The following is a 21,386-nucleotide window of genomic DNA, read 5'->3' on the forward strand; positions in this document are numbered from 1 at the left end:
CTATAATGCGGATCATAAAGTTTACAAGTGCCCATTATGTTCTAGAGTGTTTGGGTCAGGTTAAGCACTTGGTAGGTGCCCAACTTATTATACCCGTTGTTTTCAGAATCTTATCATTTCATGGGATGTACGGTTAGTTTGTACTCCCTCCCCCGTCCTATATTAATAGTCCAATTTTTCATTTTGAACTGTCCCATAATAGTTGTCCTATTCCAAAAATATTTCACTTTATTTGCTGACCTTCCTAATTTACCCTTTTTTTGCATTGAAAGGATAAAAGTACGAATAAAATCATTGTGGGCCCCACCAAGTCAAAATAAAAGGTAAACATGGAATTCCATTCATGCCAATGCAATAAAGTAATATTGAAGTTGTTTTTTTTTTTTTTTTTTTTTTTTTTTTGATAAGTAATAATAAAATAAAAAGGCGTTCAAGAGGGGAATTCGTCCCTTATACAAAAAGTGGGACCAAGGTTAAGGCCCCAAAGAATCCAAGAAAATAATAAAATCATCAGAAGAGGAGCAAGAACTCCTCTTCATGTAATTGGAAAAGGAACGAAGAATGTAAAGTTTCAACATTGCTGTAGACGACTCATTCCTTTCAAAAATTTTACTATTTCTCTCTTCTAGATGCACCACCATACGCAATGTGGGACAATTCTCCAAAAATCTCGTACTTCCCTTCTCACACGACATCTTCTTCAAACATGAATCAAATCCTTAGTAGATCGTGGCATTACCCAATGCATGCCAAACAACCCAAAAATAAGATTCCAACAGTCGTGCGCCACAGGGCAATGCATAAGGAGGTGATCAATTGACTCCCCATCCTTCTTGCATAGGCAACACCAATTAACAAAACAATTGCTCCTTTTCCTCAGATTATCAATTGTCAGGATTTTACCCCAACTAGTGATCCAGACAAAGAATGGATCGCCATATGGTCTTCCATGGGAATTCACGATTATCAAAATTAGATAGACATAAGAACAAAGACTTGACTCAAAATGACTGTGGGAAGAAGGAACCTATGTCAAATCATCGTGACCTCTGCCAACTCCCTCCTACCGATACAAATGATCCAAAAAAACACATACCTCGTCCAATTTCCAGTCCTGAAAATAACGCCGAAAGTGCACATCCCACGTAATCCCACTACTATCAAGCCGATAGCAGTCAGCTATATAGGCGTATTTATCAACTGCAATACTAAATAATCTAGGAAAAGTACGAGATAATGGCCGATCACCACACCAAAGATCTTCCCAAAAACAAACACGACTTCCATCACGAACTTTGAGTCTGATATGAGCATAAAAGGCATTCCATCCCTTCCAAATGGATTTCCACATCCCAACTCCTCCCATAAGAGAAACCAGACGTGTAGACCAGCCACCAACCTCTTCCCTAAATCGACAAGAGACTAACTTGAGCCAAGGACGATGTCTTTCCCTCCCATATCTCCATAACCATTTACCCAGGAGAGCTTGATTAAAAGGAACTAATCATCTAATGCCAAGACCACCCAACTTCATAGGCTTGCAAACTTGCTCCGATCTAACATGGTGATACTTAAACTCATCACCCCTTTCTCCTCATAGGAAGTCCTTTTGAATTTTTTCAATCCTATCCGCAACGGAGCACGGGATTTGGAACATAGATAGAAAATAAGTAGGGTGGCTCGATAATGTACTCTTAATAAGAGTAACTTTACCCCCCTTAGACAAATATTGCTTCTTCCATCCTGCTAATCATTTCGCATACCTGTCAATCACTAGATCCCAACTCCCCACTATTCTTGAAGAGACCCCTAAGGGCAAACCCAAATAAAGGATAGGAAAAGAACTCACCCTGTATTCAAGAACTACAGCTAAAGAAGAAATATCCTGAACATTTCCTATTGGGACAAGCACACTCTTAGCCACGTTTACCTTTAGTCCGAAAATTGCCTGAAAACAAGCCAGGATACACCTCAAATATCGAAGTTAAGACACATCAGCATCACAGAAAACCATGGTATCATCTGCAAAAAATAAGTGAGAGATTTCCATCTGATGAGCTAGATCTCTACACACCCTGAAACCCTTAACAAGACCACGATCCTCTACCCTGCGCATAAGTTTGCTTAAGCCCTCCATAACAATAAAAAAAAAAAAAGAAAGGAAAGATGACAAAGGATCACTTTGTCTTATACCCTGAGTGCAGCCAAAGAAAGGGAGAGCCATTCACAAGAATTGAAAACTTGACAAACGAAAGACATGTCTTAATCCACTTCCGCCATCTACCTCTAAACCCCATTCTTTGTAGTAAATACAGTAAGAAATTCCAGTTCACATGATCATACACTTTCTCAATATCAAGTTTGCATAAAACTCCAGGAAAACCACTCCGCAATTGGAGTGCACACATTCGCCTGCAATAAAAACAGAATCAAGAATTTGTTGTCCTCCAACAAAAGCATTAAGGGAATCCAAGATAATCCCATCCATTACTTCCCTCATCCTTAGAGCAAGCACCTTAGCTATAAGTTTGTAAATACAGCCCACCAAGCTATTTGGACGGAAATCCTTAATGTTAGAAGTGCCTCACTTCTTAGGGATAAGGGCAATAAATGAAGCATTTAACGACTTCTTAAAGATGCTAGTAAAATAGAACTCCTGAAAAGTACCCATTACCTCATTTCTTACTACCGCCCAAATTTCCACTAGGAAACACATAGTAAACCCATTAGGCCCAAGAGCTTTGTCCCCATTACAACTTGATTAGGCCTTTAGAACTTCATCTTCAGTAAAAGGACTCTCAAGCCTATCTCTATCCAACTCAGAAATAGCCTCAAAAGGGTGACCGCCAAGTTTGGGCCTCCAAGCTAAAGGCTCGGTATAAAGCATCTGATAAAAGAGAAGCAATCCCATTACGCACCTCTTCCTCCTTCCACAACTCCACACCTTCCACCCAGATTAGTCATATATGATTACTCCTTCTGTGAGCATTAGCTAATCTGTGAAAGAACTTTGTCTTACGGTTTCCTTCTTTTAGCTAAAGAGCCTGGGAATTTTGTCACCACGAAATCTCCTCCATGCTAGTAATCTCAGCAAGAACAGCCTAACAGGAAGCTCTCCTACAATGTAGAGACTCCACATCCCTTCATGTCTCCTCAAGATAATCAATCTCTGAAAATTCAGCAATGACTTTGTTCTTCCTCCATTCCAGATTCCTGAAAACATCCTTGTTCCATTGCTTAAGAGCATATTTGAGAGCTCTTAACTTCTTTGTTATCATGAAACTAGGCGAACCTGAAACAATTGCCCCCTCCCACCAAGATCTAACTTTCCCTTGGAAATCTTCCGCTCGCAACCATATATTCTCAAATCTAAACGAGGATCTTCGAGAACACAAACCCCCATAATCCAATACCAAGGGAACATAATCAGAAGTGACCCTTGCTAACACCGCCTGGATGACATCCGGGAATTTCTCTTCCCACTCCCCAGAAATTAAATATATATCCAGTCTTGAAAGAGTGATGGGATCCCTACCATTTGACCGCGTATAGGTTGCACCTTCCATCGATAGATCAGCAAGAATATGCTCATCAATAAAATCAGAAAATTGATCCATATCTAAAGATCTCCTTCCCCCTGTAGACCTCTCTGACGGGGACTTAACAGAATTGAAATCCCCACTCAAACACCAAGGGAGACACCACAATCCTTTGGCATGGCATAGCTCCTCCCAAAAAATAGGTCGCTCATTATCAACAACCGGTCCTTAGACACAAAAAAAAACCCATCTAAAATTGTCCTCTTCTATCTTAAATACACAAGACACGGAAAATCTCCCCATCCACACGTCCATTCTAGACATCCGTCTACTATCCTACATGACTATTATCCCACCCGAAATGCCTATTGCATTCAAGGCTTCCCATTCCACAAATGTACCTCCCCATAAACTCTTTACCACCCCGTCAGAAATGGATGCCAGCTTTGTTTCTTGCAAGCAAACAACATGGGCCCCCTACTTCTTTAAAGCTACCTTTACCACCATTCTCTTGTTCGGATCGTTGAGACCATGAACATTCTATGTAATGATTCATAGCTTCATTAAAAACCAGATAAAATTATCTCCCCTCCTCCCTTCCTTAAGCTCCTACTCTTGGTCCTCCTCCGTTCCTTTACCACCCCCCGCTTCCCTTCGTAATTAACATCAGAGATGAGATTCTTAATCTCCTGTGCCCTTTTCCAGGACGATAAGGATCTCGTATTCATGACTTCATTGGACACTATGACCTATCTTCCTTCCACAATTGCTTGAAGGATAAATAATGTTTGATCGTCATTACCCTCTGATGAGACTCCCAACAACTCACTAGTGGCTCCAATATTGTCAACTACCCAATCTTTCCCTAAATTAACAACCTCTTCACCATGTCGCACCACAGTCAGTGGTCCTCTACTAAAATGTCAGAATCATCCTCCAACCAAGGTGCAAGCTCATTAGAGCAAACCTATTGGATAGACCCCAATTCATCAACCGTCTCCTCAACAAACTCTCTTTCATTTTCATATGTGGAGTCTGATTTTGTAGCAAATTAGCCCAACCCAACGAAACTACCAGACTCATTCTCCTCATTCCCTATAAAAGGAAAGCAGTTGAGGGCTTTCAATGCTACACTTAAACGAAGCTCTTTGAACAAAGCCACTGCTTCATCATTGGATAACTGAAAATACAGGTCTCTCCCCACACAGACCGTAATCCTTTCAGACAAATCCTTAACTGCATAACCAGCGAGATCTATCTACCCAGAAGAAACAGGCTCACAAACTTCCTTTCCTTCCGTAAACAACCCATGCATCATTTCATACCCAGAATTCTAAATTGACAGCCCAGACATCCTCTCTATTTTCGTCACAACAGTAACACTCCTCAACACCTCACAAGAAGGGATGGAAGAAGAGGATGGAGCAGAAAGGCTCTGAGAGTGTGAAACTGAGGACATACCTAGAGTATTAGAAAGTGTCCACTTCTGCTTTTCTTTTCTGGACCATCTAACTCCATGACGATTTTTGTGAGAGTCCCAAGACGCAAGTCTGGAAGTTCGTCCCTTTTGCTATATAGTATCAGAAAAGGATGAAGATGAAATGCTGACACAGCACTGAGAGTGGCGAAACTCATTCTTAACAGGTTTTATACCTGCCGCAGCAGCAGAAAGATCCATCCATCTCTTCTTCTCCGGAGAGTTCCAAAAATTTACAAAGATGCCATTGAGACTATGACTCTGTGAGTTGTTACACTCTGTAGAGATAGGTGGGCTGGGCTTATAATTAAGAAAAGAGACTGAAATCTTGTTAGTAGGCCCTCGTATAACCTCTCTCTTTGGATTGCTCACTTGTGGCCCGAATCCTAACTTGTCAACTTCATTGTTGGGCTTGGGCAAAGTATGTGGGCTGGACTTCTCATTTGGGAAAGAAACTGATAATTGGTTGTCAGGCCCCCACTTAACAGCCCTTTTAAACTCCCGTGGGCCGTGATGATCTAACAACCCAATTGTTTTAAAAGACCCAGAGCGCGCTTTAGGCCCACGCTTTAGCCCAGTAGAGGACATTGCATAAATGGCTCATTTGATGCCACTATCTCGGCTACGTGGTTGGTAACCATTGAAGCGGTCAAAACGAGATGAAGATGGGCATTGATTGAGGGCGTGATTGACACGGCTCTTAGATCTGCATTCTCCACTCGCTTATAGCGCGTAGGCAGGCAATCGTCTTTTTCCTTTGAAGCCCTGATGGGTCTGTAAACTCCGGCGACTTCCTTCCATGATCATTGCAGCAAATGGAAAGTGAGGACTCTCCCCAACGCCATAATATGACTTCAGAAGAATGCGGGGTGTGATTTCCTCTATCAAATTGACTTTGAAGGCCACTCTTTGATCCTCCACGAAAATATACTCCGACATCACTTTTCTTGCAGATACATAAAGGAGAATTATCTCCCCACTCACCAAAACGTCTGCCTCGACACCTCGGAAACCACCACATAAGTTTCCAACTTCTTCAAATAACTTTTGGCACCATAGATGGAGAGGCAAACCAAACAACATTACTCTTCGTATTTCTCGATTTTTCACTGCAGAATAGCCAACAGCGAAGTACCAACTGTCGATGGACAATAAGGCATTGCCCCATCTCTTCTGCCTTTCTTCCAAAACCCTTAAAGCCTCAATCTCCAATGGAAACCTAAACAGGAATAATTCGTTGGGTAGGGGAGAAACTTTCACCCCACTTGAAACCTTCCAAGCTTTTGTCGCCCACGCCTCAATCCCTTCAATATGCCCCACTTCTTGATCAAAGCGGCCTACCAGACATGATCGCAAGGTAGATTCTCATTCCTTAATGCTTTCATGATCAACCCTAAAAATCAGATCATTGCCTATAGTACAACTTTCGATTTCTCTATGAAAGTTGAGGCATGGTAAGGTCGCGACACTGAGATATGATCGATGCATATCACAAATCCCTGCCAAAAAGTCAAAAATCCAACAGCGAAAAACACTAACATAGACGACAGACGCTGGAGTGAAAGACTTCGACGTCAACAAAAGTAGAGAGAGAAGAGAGAAAAGTCAAACATGGTCAACGCGAAAAAATTCCACTTTCTCTATATGAAATCCGTGTTCTGTATAAAACCTGTAATTTCTTAAAGTTCTATTTATATAAGTTGAACCTGCAATTGCTTTGAATAGATGCTACTACTATTCCTCTTTCAACATGGGAGGGATTTTTGTAACATCCTTTGGAGTTGCAACTTCAGATAGGAGCTTGAGGACATTTTGTAATAGAGACCCATATTTTTAACCGCCAGAAAGCCTTAGTCACATGATTTCGGGAATGTTCACTCAAAGTGCAAGCAAAAATTCTTAAAAGTCATTCTTTTATAAAGTTGGAATTTAAAAAATAAACATCTAAAGTGGAATAGAGGGAGTATCACATTAGGAGTGATTCATGTAAGAGCATAAAAAAATCATATTTGTAATTTAGGAAAGCATATAACAAGACAAAACTATAATACTCCCAATTAAGAGGGGGGAGGAGTACTATATAAGGTACTTGGATGGCATCCTTTGAGAACTTGTGATCGTCACTAGAAACAACTAGTGTGGAACCTGCATTGATGAAAAGGCAGTTATCCAATGAGAAGCAATGATAACACATGATACACATTGTTTAAGGAATAATAGTTTTAAAGCAACTTGAATAACCTTTTCTTTATTATTATTATTATTATTTTTATTTAAGTAGGAAATTGTATAATTTTTTACTTTGAATCAAATACTTTAACTACACCTTGAACTCATTCATTGCATACCATGTAAAACTAGTGTCTTTTCAAACATTTAGGAAAGCCACATAATGACCAAAAAAAAAAAAATGATAATAATAAAAAAAGAAAGAAAAGAAAAGAAACATCATTCTTACCTCTGACTTTGTCGACTGAGAGAGCATTGAATGTTGACTGAATAAAGTTATGCAAATAATTAGTTTGCGCGAATGCTTTCACTTTAAAATATTCAGCCAACATCTTTATATATTAGACTAAAGATTCCATTGGGAATAAAAATTGGCTAGAAAAATGTTCCTCCAACATAGGTAACCTAATGAGCTCTTCTCAATGTTTAACAAAATAAAAATTGGAAGAAATATTTTCCAAGAAATATCCATAAGATGGTATCATGTATTTTTTTTTTTTGGGTAAGTAAACATATATTAACAAACCGATAAGCAATAACATGAAAGAAACCATCAAGTCCAAAGAGATCGTATTACCTCCAGCCTTGAAATCAGATTGATTAATGCCTGCAAAACAAAGTGAGAAATCCTAATAATGTTCATGCCTATACAAGTCTTGATGTGTGTACTTGATGGAGACAACACAGACTGTACTTGTTAGCATGGAACCTCTATAGGATTCTATAAAAAATAAAATCGAGAAGCAAGTAATCCATCATACAAGCCCTCTTTTCTATTTTGATTCAAAATGGCAGTTATTATTAAACCACCATAACTTCCCAAAAACCACGTAGTTATAACTTCCCAATAACGTTATGTCAATGTAAGTGGTTAGAATAGTGTGAGAATATAGGCCACACCACGTTTAATGAATAAACGTGTCCAACATTCTCCCACTTGGCCAATATTAACACATTCATTACCCTTATGGGTTTGAGAACTAAAAAAAAATTATTTATTGAATTTCAGTGTATAAAATCATGGCGGAAATTACACTACATAAATTAGTACTACCTTCCATATATCATTATATCACTGTCTTTCTTTAGATAAACATCTTTATGTGGTAGTACTTTATAAATAGTTATTTCAAAAATTATTCAAGAAAGTCAACTTTATTGTCCCAATGGACTATCTGTATGAATAAGCTCCGATAAGCCCATTCTAAGGTCCTACTTTATTATCCAAAAGGATAATTTGTCATTTATAAAATTTATGTATACTTCCTTAAAAATGACAAATAAAAAACTAAGAATCATCAGAACATAAATGCAATTGCAAACTTTAAAGCGTCTCAGTAAATTAAACACAAAACATATCAATAAGTCACATATGTCCTACATGTTCCTTATACAATTTGGGTGGCAAACCCTTTGTCATAGGATCTGCGACCATTGACCTTGTTCCTATGTAATCTACTAACACTTGATGATTCTGAACTTTTTATTTAATAACAAGGAACTTTATGTCAATCCACCTATTTGAACTCCCATTTGCATTGTTGTTACAGAAACGAACCGCGGCGGAATTATCACAATAGATTCTCAATGGCCTAGAGATGGAATCCACAACTTTAAGATTTGTGATAAAATTCCGTAACCATAAGGCATCTCCTGTAGCCTCATGACATGCTACGTACTCCGCCTCCATAGTAGAGGAAATGATTGATTTCTGTTTTAAGCTTTTCCACGAGATAGCTCCTCCTACAAAGAGGAATACATATCTTGATGTTGACTTTCTAGAGTCAATGCATCCTCCAAAGTCATAATCAGAATATCCAACCACTTCTAAAAGATTTAATCTTTTGTATGTCAGCATGTAATCTTTTGTCCCTTGTAGATATCGCATCACTTTCTTTGCAGCTCGCCAATGATCCATTCCTGGATTACTTTGGTATCTACCTAACATTCCTACTGCAAATGCAATGTCTGGTCTTGTGCATACTTGTACATACATTAGACATCCTACTACAGATGCATAAGGAATGACTTCCATCTCTTCCCTTTCCAAATTTTTTCTTGGGTACTGATTTAGACTGAATTTGTTACCCCTGACAACAGGAGCAACATTTGAAGCACAACCCAACATTCGAAATCTCTCTAAAACTTTATTGATATAGGCCTTTTGGGATAATCCAATCAATCTTGTGATCTATCCCTATAAATTTATATGCCAATGGCATAGGATGCTTCACCCATATCTTTCATATCAAAATTTCTAGAGAGAAACTCTTTAACTTCATGTAGCAACCCTATGTCACTACTAGCAAGCAAAATATCATCCACGTATAGGATCAAAAGAATTAACTTACTCCCACTAACCTTAAGGTATATACATTGATCAACGATGTTCTCTTTAAACCCAAAAGAAGATATAACATCATGAAATTTGTAATACCACTGACATGAGGCTTGTTTCAACCCATATATAGATTTCTTGAGTTTGCAAACCAATTTGTTCTCTTTATCTGAATGAAAACCTTCAAGTTGTTTCATGTATACCTCCTCATTCAAGTCCCCATTAAGAAAGGTCGTTTTCACATCCATTTGATGTAACTCTAAATCAAAATGAGTTACTAATGCCATGATAATACGAAGGGAATCCTTTGTAGAAACGGGAGAAAATGTGTCATGGTAATCAATGCCTACCCTTTGGGTATGCCTTTTGGCTACAAGTCTGGTCTTATATCATTCAATTTTGCCTTTTGGGTCTCTTTTAGTCTTATAAACCCATTTATAGCCAACTGCATTAGCCCCTTCTGGCAATTGAACCAAATCCCAAACTTGATTTTTAGCCATAGAGTCTAGTTCCTCTAACATGACATCATACCATAACTTTGAATTTTCTCCACTCATGGCTTGTGAAAACGTAATTGGGTCTTTATCAATTCCAATATCATGGTCAATTTCTTATAGATATACAACATAATCAGAAGGGATTGTAGGTTTTCTTACTCTTGAGGACCTTCTTAACTCTATTTGTTCATTTAGAACAGGTTCATTGACAATAGGATTCTCCTAGGTAGGAACTTCTTGATTTACCTATTCTTCCATAATAACATCTTGAGAAATGTCTTGAAGTATAGGTAAAGGTTCTTTAGTCACAGGTCTAACAACCAAAACCCGTGTTTCCTCAAAAATTAAATTTTGAGATTGTTCACTCCCACTAATGTCAACATCCTGAAGAAACATAGCATTTCTCGCCTCAATAATAGTGGGTTTATGCGAAGGACAATAAAACTTGGACCCCTTGGATTTTTCTGTATAGCCAATAAAAAATCCACTTATTGTCTTTAAGTCCAACTTTTTCTCTATAGGATTGTACACCCTGACCTCAACTGGACAACCCTATATGTGTAAGTGTCCTAAACTTAGTTTCCAACCATTCTATAACTCAAAGGGTGTTTTTGGAACCGATTTGGTTGGAACCCTGTTTAAGATATACACAGCGGTTTTTAAGGCCTCACTCCATAGAGATAAAGGGAGAGAAGAATTACTAATCATACTTCTTACCATGTCCATTAGCGTTTGATTCCTTCTTTCTGCCACACCATTTTGTTCTGGTGTACCTAGCATCGAATATTGCGCTATAATGTCATTTTCCATAAGGAATTTTGCAAATGGACCTGGTCTTTGTCCTTATTCTGTATATCTACCATAATATTCTCCTCCTCTATCTGATCGCACTATCTTGATTTGTTTTTCCCTTTGTTTCTCTACCTCCACCTTATATGATTTAAAAGCATCAAGTACTTCAGTTTTATCATTTAGAAGGTAAAGATACATAAAACGTGCGCAATCGTTAATAAAAGTGACAAAATATTTTTGACCATTGAAACATGAAATTTGAAAAGGTCCACATATATTAGTGTGTATGATCTCTAAAACTTGAGAACTCCTTCTGGCACATTTATTGGTTTTGTTAGTTTGCTTACCCTTTATGCAGTCCACACAAATACCAAAATCAGAAAAATCAAGAATATCAAGTACTCCATATAAACTAATCTTTTAATTCTTTGTAAGGAGATATGTCATAATCTCCTGTACCATAATGAAGAAGATTTCTCTGTTTTAGCCTTACGCTTGATGCCAATATTTCCATGCAAGGTTAAGTGGTTATGATTAATATCAGGGTTTAAATCTAATTTATATAAACCATCAACCAAAATACCATTACTAATAACAACAGAATCTTTTACAATACCTAAAGAAGTATTAAAGAAATTAAAACTAAAACCAAATCCAACAAGTTTCGAAATAGAAATCAAATTTTTAGAAAAAATTGGAATATAAAATGTTCTTTCAAGTTCTAATGTAGAGCCACATGGTAAGGTGAGTCTGTAGGTTCCAATCGACTTCACATGTGAACTCATCTTATTTCCCGAATAAATGAAACGTTCACTTTTCGTCGGTCTCCTTAGGTTGATTAAACCTTGCATGGTATTGGCAATGTGAATTGTAGAACCAGAATCAATCCACCAAGCATCATTAAATGTATTAACTACATTTGATTCATAACACACAAAGGAAAAGAGATTACCCTTTTTAAGCAACCAAGCCTTATACTTAGGGCATTCCTTTTTCATGTGCCCTTTCTTTTTGCAGAAGAAGCACTTGATGGTACCCTTATCGTCAACTTTGCTAGTTGATGCATTCCCCTTCTTCTTAAATTGCACACCCTTTTTAATATGTCCCTTTTTCCATGAGTCGCTAGGTGAGCACTTTCTAGCTTCTCCTGATTCAATCTCCCCTTCGCTTGAACACACATGGTAAGCAATTCATCAACTGACCATTTTTTCTTATGTGTGTTATAAGAAATCTTAAAAGGCCCATATTCAGCAGACAGGGAGTTGAGTATAAATTGGACAAGGAATGTCTCTGAAAAAGTGAACTCCAATGAGTTCATTTGGGCAGCTATATCTCTCATTTCCATAATATGTTTGGTGTGACCGTCGTGGTGTGCAACCAAATTTGTGCAAAATAGTGTGGCCAAGTTTTACATTTATAAATGTCACTACTACCACTAACTAAAAATATAGCAAGGGTGAGTAGGGATCGTTCCAAGGGATTAAGGGTGCACTAGTAGTGGAAACAAGACTTAGGGTTAGTAGGTCGAGTGATCAAAGGTAGGTTGTTTGGTTGATTAAACTACAATTAAAACTAAACAAGATCAATATCAAGTAAGTAATTAAAGGATAGAGAAAACAAGAGAGAAAGGTCTTGGAACTTAGACATCACCACTAAGCATCACTTTTCTCTACACTCAATTCACGATTAATGAGGGGAAGACATATGTTGCAACAAGAGTGAGTGTGTGTGGTTGTTTCAACAAGCATGGATGACCAATTAAGTGTATATTGTCTAGACAACACAATGAATAGCACAATATATCAAAGCAAGCCATTAATCCTTCTTTAAGCTCACAATCCAAACATATTACAAAATTAGAGAAATATACTACTTACATTCATAAGTATGGAACATCAAACAACAAGCATGGATTGTCCTCCCATTTAACAACTAAGGTACTACACTACATCTAAGCTAATGACATGAAAATTAAACTAATTAAACTAAGAGAAAGGCACAATCCATCAAGTAATGAGTATGAACCATCAAATAAACTACAAGAGTATTTTATTAAGCACTATGTCTTGACAATCTCTAGATCTATATCATTAATACACATAGACATGCATCAACAACACAAGAAATAAAGATAAACACATGAACATCTATTCTAGCATACATAGACATATGGATAGAATAAAATGGTCACTTGGAAGAATTAAACTACACAAATCATTGAATAAATAAGATCTATGTATATAAATATGTCAAAACATGTATTACAACACAAATTCCCTAAAAAATACATGAATCAAGATAAAGAAAGCATGCTTAGGGATAACTCTAGCCCCAAGAGAATGTCTAGCCACTCATGGATGGTGTCCTCCAACCCTCAAGGACTATCTCCATGGTAGAAATGCTCATCTTCTCAAAGTAGATGGAAAACCTCTTAAGAATGTCTCTAGCCTCTTCTTCTCTTTTCTTCCTCTCTAAGAATTGTCTCTCAAAACTATCTACCTAAAAGCATGTGTCTAAGCATATGTGTAAAAGTGGCTCATATTCCTTATATAGATAGCTCAAATGTCATACCCAATGGTCTAGGCTCGTACACAAGGGCTCCTCCAATGATTGCACACTGAGACAACTTTTAATGAGCTGGAAATATATTTTTTTCAGATTTGAAAGGATTCGATCGATCGAACTTATGCTGTGATCGATCGAATATAGCTGAGATCTATCAAACTTTGGCTGGATCGATCCTCCCATGGTGGCGCCTTTTTAGATAAGGCCAAATTTGAGATATTTTGGGGAAAGAGACAAAAGTGGTAGGTGGGGTGGTATAACAAGATAAGATGGAATCTTTTCGATCGATCTAAGAATTGTTGGATCGATCGAACTTTGTGGGATCTTTGGATAAGGACAAAAGAGCTTAGATCCATCTTGAAATGTCTAGATCGATGAACTTTCGATCGATCGAAATATACTTGTGATCGATCGAACCTGCTGAATTCCATACTTTGCTTCAATTTGCTTCCACTTTACTCCTTTCTTCAATCTAGCTTGAGTTAGCTTCTTTTAAGCTCTTATTTGGCTGAATTAGCTTATTTTGGAGATAAGCACCTAAAAAAGGCAATAACACGAAATTAGTCTAAAACGGGAAAGTAAAATAAATAAAGGTCTTAGAATACCTGAGTTTAAGGGGTTTAAATGCACATTTTTCAGCGCTTATCACACCCCCAAACTTAAATATTGCTAGTCCTTAGCAATGAACTACAAAGTAAAGGAATGAAATGAACAACTATACAACTATGAATTAGAAAACAATAAATGGATAATACCACTTTCGTAGGGAACACTATTACATTTAGCGATGCAATAAGCTTTTTAAACCCCTAGGTTACCCCTAATGGACGAGTGAAGTCTCGTGAGGGTTTCCAGAAATGATACCCATAAACATTAAGCTCATTCTCATAAAAGAGGTACCAATATTGCAAACAAGTATTGGGAGAAAACTACCTCAAGTATGCAATTTTTCAACCATTTCCAAGCAATCTCCCAAAATTTCAACATCAAGCAAGCATGGTCCTCCACACATCAAGAAAATGATTATGCAAATCAAAACAACTCTAGAATCCTTTTTGAGTGGATCGGTATCAAATATGTTGCTATCTAAGCCAACTAGAGAAATAATCACATCCTTACCCTCAAACTAACACACAAATCTAGTACCGATTATCAAGACAAAGAGTGGACCTTTTATTAAAGCTTTATTGTTCTAGGTGTGCTTATTCTTTTCATTTGGTGTTTTTTTTTTTTTTTTTTTTTTCTTTTTTCTTTTTTTTATCCCTAAGAATCAAAGATGGAAGCATAGTGCAATGTGTTGATCTATTAAGCTTTCTAGCGATCCATGAGGTCGAGCGTTAGGTCAATGACTCTCAAACTAGACGGCTTTAGGGCATTAGGTGTTAAAACACCCCTAAGGACTTACAAGCTCAAATCAACTGGGGTACAAATCAAAACAACATCCATCTAATCATTTCCCACTTCTCACCTTTTGGGAGAAGTCCTCACTTTTTTTTTTTTTTTTTTGCTTTTGCAACTTTTTTTTTTTTTTTTTTTTTGTAAGCAAGTTCAATTATTAACTTAGAGTTTGGGCCCTCCACCTTTCGGCGCGAGAAATTCAGTGCTTAATAAGGCTAAAATCTTGGCTACTCAATGAAAAGGGTTTGTTATCCACCTTTAGGGTGTCAGAGTCGGCCTTTATCATATTGCCATTATCCACAATGAGTCGCTGTTTTGCAGATCATTTAGCCATATGAGTTAAATTTATTCCTTTACATGATCTGAATAAATTTTGTGCTGCAAAATCGTTAAAGTATCTTACTCCTCCTTTGCCTGCATATAATGTCATTCTAGGCCAATAGTTGATATTAGGAACGGTGAAATTAGTTCTAAAATATTCACTCAACCATCCGAATACATAGTGTATAGGAAATATCGCAGAGCAGCTTCCAGAATTTGGTGAGGAAACAATCTTGTTCAAGCCTCTGTAAATACTGGCCAAAACCGAGATGGAAAGATAAATGTTCCATCCATCTGCTAACATGCTTGCAACCTTGAAAGTCCCGGGATGAATCATGTTGCTAGGGTGTGCAGGCAAGGTAAATTTGCAGAGCCAACATGCTAAAAAAACAGCTAGATAAGTGGTGCCTCTCAATGCTTCATCTACACCAAGGTTGATAAATACTTCCTTTTCTTTGGTGGACATCGGCTGGAGAGGAGGGATCACACCAGACGGGTTTTAAGTCCTCATAGGACATTGAATTTTATTTTTTGTTGATCTCTTTGAAGGTTTGACATGTCTTGATGTACCTTGAAACCAGAAATTAATCCAGTCAGATATCTTCACATTCTGATCTTTTTTATACTTCTTGGAAAGTCTGTGGAAGGCCAAAAATAGGTATTGACAACTCAAGGGGAGAGAATTTTTGTTGTTGCTAGCTCTTGAGAGTTCGTCTGCGTAAGGAATAACTTCATCATAAATTGTTCCTTGATGAGGGAGACTACCTAGCATATATAGATCTCGAAGGAAAATTGATAGCTCGCCAATAGAACAATGAAGAGTATTAGTGGCTGGGCACCAACATTCAAGGAATGCTTTGAATACATCTTCATGGCGATCATAGGAAAATAGGGAGGCGAATAGAGCACCATATAGTTGTTGTTTTGATAGAAAGTCGTGGAAATGCGCCAAGATATCTTCTAACCACTCCTAATATAGTTCGGTGTATTGTAATTCAACAGAAAGTTTACAGGGAATACTCCATGATATTTCCTTCGTCTGAACGTTGAGACCCAAGAGTGAAAATCGGTTTTCCTCAACAACTCTCTCATGAAGTGAAGAATTTAATATCAAGGCTTCAGAGACAATAGATTTTTTATTAATCTGATCAAGACCAAAGTTAGTGAGTTCACATGTGGCCATGCATGTCCAATGAGGTGAACAATATTTGTTGTCAGGATCAGGCACTTGAATGGCATTTGCGACCAAGAACTGAGTTATATACACTTAATGTCGTTCCTTAGACTCGTTAACTATTTTAACTCTCTAAGATAGTCATCTTTTGCTTCATAAAACACTTGAATACCACCATGATGGAACAACAAACAAATTTTGAAGCTCGATTGGTGTTGTCTAGAAAGAAGATTTCAATTTCTGCTCCAGTTGGCCACCCAATCAAGCCCTAAAAAAAAAAAAAAAAAAAAAAAAAATGACATCCCAATTATTTGTGTGTGTTCAAGCAGAGGCCGCAATCCAACACAGTCTTCAGAATTTATAATCTGACAAGTCTTAAGAGATTATTGGAATTGATGTCAAACCCTATAATATTGGGGGTATATATAGACATCAAAATACATCCTATTTGTATTAGGATTTGTATAATTTAGTTCAAATAGGAAAGTGAAAATTCCAATCCAAAGTTGGATAAAAAAGGAAAAGAAGAAATCTTACAATCCAAAGTTGGAGAGGAAAGGAAACAATAAAAGAAAGTTGGATACTTCAAGTCCCACTTGAAAAAAGAAACAAGTCCTGTCAAACTTAGGGCATATAGATACTAAAATTTTAATGGGCTTTGGTTTTGACAAATGGACCTATTAAATATGGGCCTAATGTTTAATTAAATTATTTAATTAGTCCAAGCTTGGTCCACTTAAATTATTTAATTAGCTCAGCCCAAATGATTAAATGGAAAGATAATTATTCCTAATAAAATATATTTGGAATAATTATTTTTAAGGATAATTATCATAATATAACCGGCCCGGTCCAGTTATGATTTTATCTTTATCAGGAGATGACACGTGTCATCATCCTATTAATCCAAGAAACCTATAAATAGAGGTATGGAGGAAAAAGAAAGAGGTACACAAATTTAGAATTCAGAAGTCCAGAAATCCAGAGACTAAGAAGTCAGAGACACAAATTCATAATCCAAACCCAAAAGTGAAGAACATCAAACACATCAAAAGACGTGTCGTTCTTCATCCAAATTCCACGGTAATTCAAAATCAAGTTCGTGCAGCCCTTGGATCAAACCAATCAAAAAGGAGATCGAATCAAATGACCTTTCTTTTTGTAAAGAATATTACAAAGGATTTTACTCCATCATTATCAATTAATAAAATATTATATTTGCCCCTATTTTGTTTCGTATTTGCAGACTTACAAAATTTGTGTGTATAGGTACAAAAAAATAAAAATAGAAATAAAAATAAAATCTTACTCGCGGGAAAAGTACCCAAGGGAACATTACCCAAGGGAAGAGTGCCCAAGGGTAAAAAAAAAAATTAAAAAAATAATAAAATATACCCGCGGGAACAGTACTCGAAGGTAAATAAATAAATAAATAAATTTTACATTCCCAAAGCCAGACGAGCAAGCTTGGGAATGAGGGGCAACTGATAAAAAGAATTTAAACAAGAGATAAAATGATGTGGTTCAACAGGGTAAGGATAACATTGGCACAATTTAAAGTTCAAAGGGGTAGATCATATCCCTAACAAATCTGGCAACAAACGAATCTTCTCTGATCTCACAAACGAATTGAGGGAGAGCGGCTATAAGAATGGGATCCTACCAGTCAATCAGGTATAACAAAAAACGATTATTAAATTTCTGCCTTTCTTTTAGACCTCCGGTGACTGACTTGATCGTCGGAGAGCTCTTGGTAGGCACTACACCGGTACCATCAAGATTCATCGATCTTTTACTTTCTTCTTTGTAAGAAAACGGTGTCGTATCGGGCCGCGTGAATTTTTTCTCCAACAATTATTATTAGGCAAAAGTTTAAAAAATAAATAATATAAATTATAGGTTAATTGCAAGACGCCCTCCCGAAGTACATTATTGGTGTTTTACAATTATGATATCTTATAACTTTTACAATAAATAAATTGGTGAGGATAAATAAGTAATTTTGACTATATGATAACCACAAATTGACGTCCGGTCACCAAATGGGTCACATTGTAACTTTATGATAGTTTAGGGTGTGATATGTAATAAGCAATAATCCAAGGGGGTTTACTATAATTTTAAAATAGCTCGGAATTTTCTTTATATTTTTGCCTAATTAAATTGAGACTGAGGACAGTTGTGTTTTGTACTTGCCAAAACTGGAATCTAATTAATTTGAGATGGTTTTGTTTTTGGGCCGTTGGATCGAATCCAGTGGCTCCCTCCCTTGTGATTCGCAACTGGTGTATCCCTTTGATTCGCAACTGATGTGTATAATATATATTCCATATCAATAAGTACCAATTCATATAGGTTTTCAAATTGTAATCCTTGACAATATCTCAGCCACCACCGACCCCACGCTCTTCTGTTCTGGTCAGATCTGCCGGTTGCTGTATTGTCTGTTCCGATCATCTTCGCTGGCGTTCTCTCTGTTTCTCCACAGACACGAGCAAAGACCACAACTTTCTACCTTTCTCGCCGTTCGCTGTTCTGAACAGATCTGCCGGTTTTATACTTACCGATTGTTCATTCCGATCAGCTTCGCCGGGGTTCTCTCTGTTTCTCCACAGACTCGAGAGCAAAGATCACAACTTTCTATCTGTCTCGCCGTTTCAATTGTGTTCTACCTGTCTCGCCGTTTCAAATATGTTCTGATCAGATCTGCCGGTGCCGGTTTTTTATACATACCGATTGTCTATTCCGATCAGATTCGCCGGCGGTGTCTCCGTTTCTCCCCAGACGCGAGCAAAGACGACAGCTTTCTACCTGCCTGGTGTTCTGATCAGATCTGCTTCCGATCGTCTTGGCAGTCGGTGTCTCTGTTTGATGAGGTTTGCATTCTAATAGGCTAAATCTTGTCTTTGTTATTCAAATACAAATAATTATTTATTGTGTTATAGTTTAAATAAATTTATTTTTATTTTTATTTTTATTTTTAGGTTGTCAGTGTTCTATTAGGATTTCACACTTTACCGAATTGTATTAGGATTTGTTATTTTGCCTATATAAGTGTTTAATTAGAACCATCCAAAGAGAGGAACAAGTCTGGAGTGATTTAACTTTGTTGATGGGTTTTAGGATTAAAAGGTGCCGGAATGCACAGAGACGGTCTGCCGCTGCTGAAATCATTGGCAGTAACGAGGACCTGGTGGTGGAGATCCTTGTGCTTCTGCCGCTGAAATCTGTGGTTCGATTCAAGTCCGTCTCGAAAGCATGGTTCTCTCTAATCTCCGGTCCTACTTTCCCTCTCCTCTGGCAACAGCGTCAACGACATTCCCATGATCCCAAAATCTCCGGTCTTTTCTTCACCTCTGTATCCCGAAAGCAAATCAAATACATTCCTCTCAAAGACACAGATGATGTTGGAAAAAGCAAGTCTTTAGCTCGCTTTCCCAATATGTATACTGTGGATATTAGAATCATACACTCCTGCAATGGTTTTCTACTCTTGTGTTTAAATCCAAACACTTCCCTGTCCCGATCTTACCAAGTTTACAATCCTACCACCAAGCAATCCCAAACACTTCCCTGGCCCTTTTCCCTTGCTACATATCCTGCTGACCCTCTATATTTGGCCTTTGATCCTTCCAAATCAATTCATTACAAAGTTGTTTTGCTCAAGAAATTACACAAGGGCCATCGTTTGTATCAAATTCATGTTTATTCGTCAGAAACCAATGCATGGCGTAGACCCTCTGGTGATCATTATTCTTTCTCCTCAGTGGACTTGGATAATGGAGTCTATTGCAATGGTTCAATACATTGGATTTCCTTCTGGACAGATGAACCTTCCAAATACTTTGATGTTGAACAAGAAAGAGTGTTTCCAATGCCATCTTCACCATTTCCGGAAATTGATGGATTCTGGCATTTCGGGGAGTCCAGAGGTCATTTGTATCTTACTGGGCGCAGTGTTTTTGGCACCATATTTGATATTGAAGTCTTAGAGATGGAAAGAGATTACTCCAAGTGGTCATTGAAGTATCGACTTAACTTTAACATGATGCTTAATTTTGTATCACAGGAGATGATCGCACTGCGAACAATGTCTGTGCTTGGCTTAATTCATGGAAAAGATGAACCAGATGTGTTTTTGGTGTTATTTGTGGGCACGAATATGATCATCTCCTATAACATTAAGGATGACACATTTAAGAAGTTTCATGATGTAGTACACCATCCTGGTTCTTCTTCGCAGCAGCTTAGGCAGTTCAAAAGCTGCAGGGTCTATCGATACATTGAGACAGTCCTCTCAGTTTGACCAACAGTACATTTTACTTTGATTGGGTGTTTGTTTCAGTGTTTTGTAACTTTAAGGGCATGTTTGGTGTGGTGGAATGAATTGGAATGGAATGAGAACGAAGGGGGGAATGGAATGAGAATGAAATGGGAATAATGATTTTCATTATACCGTTTGATTGCAAACATGGAAGGTGTAAAAATATAATCTCATTCTCACTTCTTATTTTTGGTAAAAAAGTTGGAATAGAATGAATTTATATGTGTGGTGGAATGAATTGGAATGGAATGAGAACGAAGGGGGGAATGGAATGAGAATGAAATGGGAATAATGATTTTCATTATACCGTTTGATTGCAAACATGGAAGGTGTAAAAATATAATCTCATTCTCACTTCTTATGTTTGGTAAAAAAGTTGGAATAGAATGAATTTATATTGTTTCTTTAAATTATATTTTATTATTAGTAAAAAAAATTAATTAAAAAACTTAATTTGCAAAAGTAAAAGGGAAATAGATAATAGAGAGAGAAAATAGACGAGATAGAGAGAAACAGAGGGAGGGAAATAGATAATAGAGAGAGAAAATAGACGAGATAGAGAGAAACAGACGGTTTTTTGACAGACTGTAAAAAAAAAAATGAAAGATAATTTTTCGATCATCTTTTTCGGCGAGAAAAAAGAAAAAGGGCTAGATAATGAATGAGAAAATTGCATAACAAAGCACAAAAGTTCATAAAAGTTCAATTACACTATTTTTGTTTCATCCTTGT

The 21,386-nt window shown here is 37.2% G+C and overlaps 1 protein-coding gene across 2 annotated transcripts in view; it reads left to right on the forward strand.

Moving 5' to 3' along the window:
* The window catches only part of LOC132306575 (F-box protein At5g07610-like), a 43,216-nt gene extending 22,108 nt beyond the window's left edge, over nt 1-21,108 (forward strand). The window contains exons 1-2 of one of the 2 annotated variants that reach the window (XM_059804011.1): nt 18,528-19,206; nt 19,454-21,108. In XM_059804011.1, coding sequence (XP_059659994.1) covers nt 19,202-19,206; nt 19,454-20,636 — 1,188 coding nt within the window. In that variant the 5' untranslated portion in view covers nt 18,528-19,201 and the 3' untranslated portion in view covers nt 20,637-21,108. Of the gene's footprint in view, nt 1-18,527; nt 19,207-19,453 lie in introns of those variants that run through there. The other variant, XM_059804009.1, reaches the window with a different exon arrangement.
* Nucleotides 21,109-21,386: the final 278 nt, after the last annotated feature.

Source organism: Cornus florida, unplaced genomic scaffold (genome assembly GCF_030987335.1).
Source record: "Cornus florida cultivar Cherokee Brave unplaced genomic scaffold, ASM3098733v1 CherokeeBrave_3.0.0_Hap2_Chr05, whole genome shotgun sequence".
Lineage (NCBI taxonomy): Eukaryota > Viridiplantae > Streptophyta > Magnoliopsida > Cornales > Cornaceae > Cornus > Cornus florida.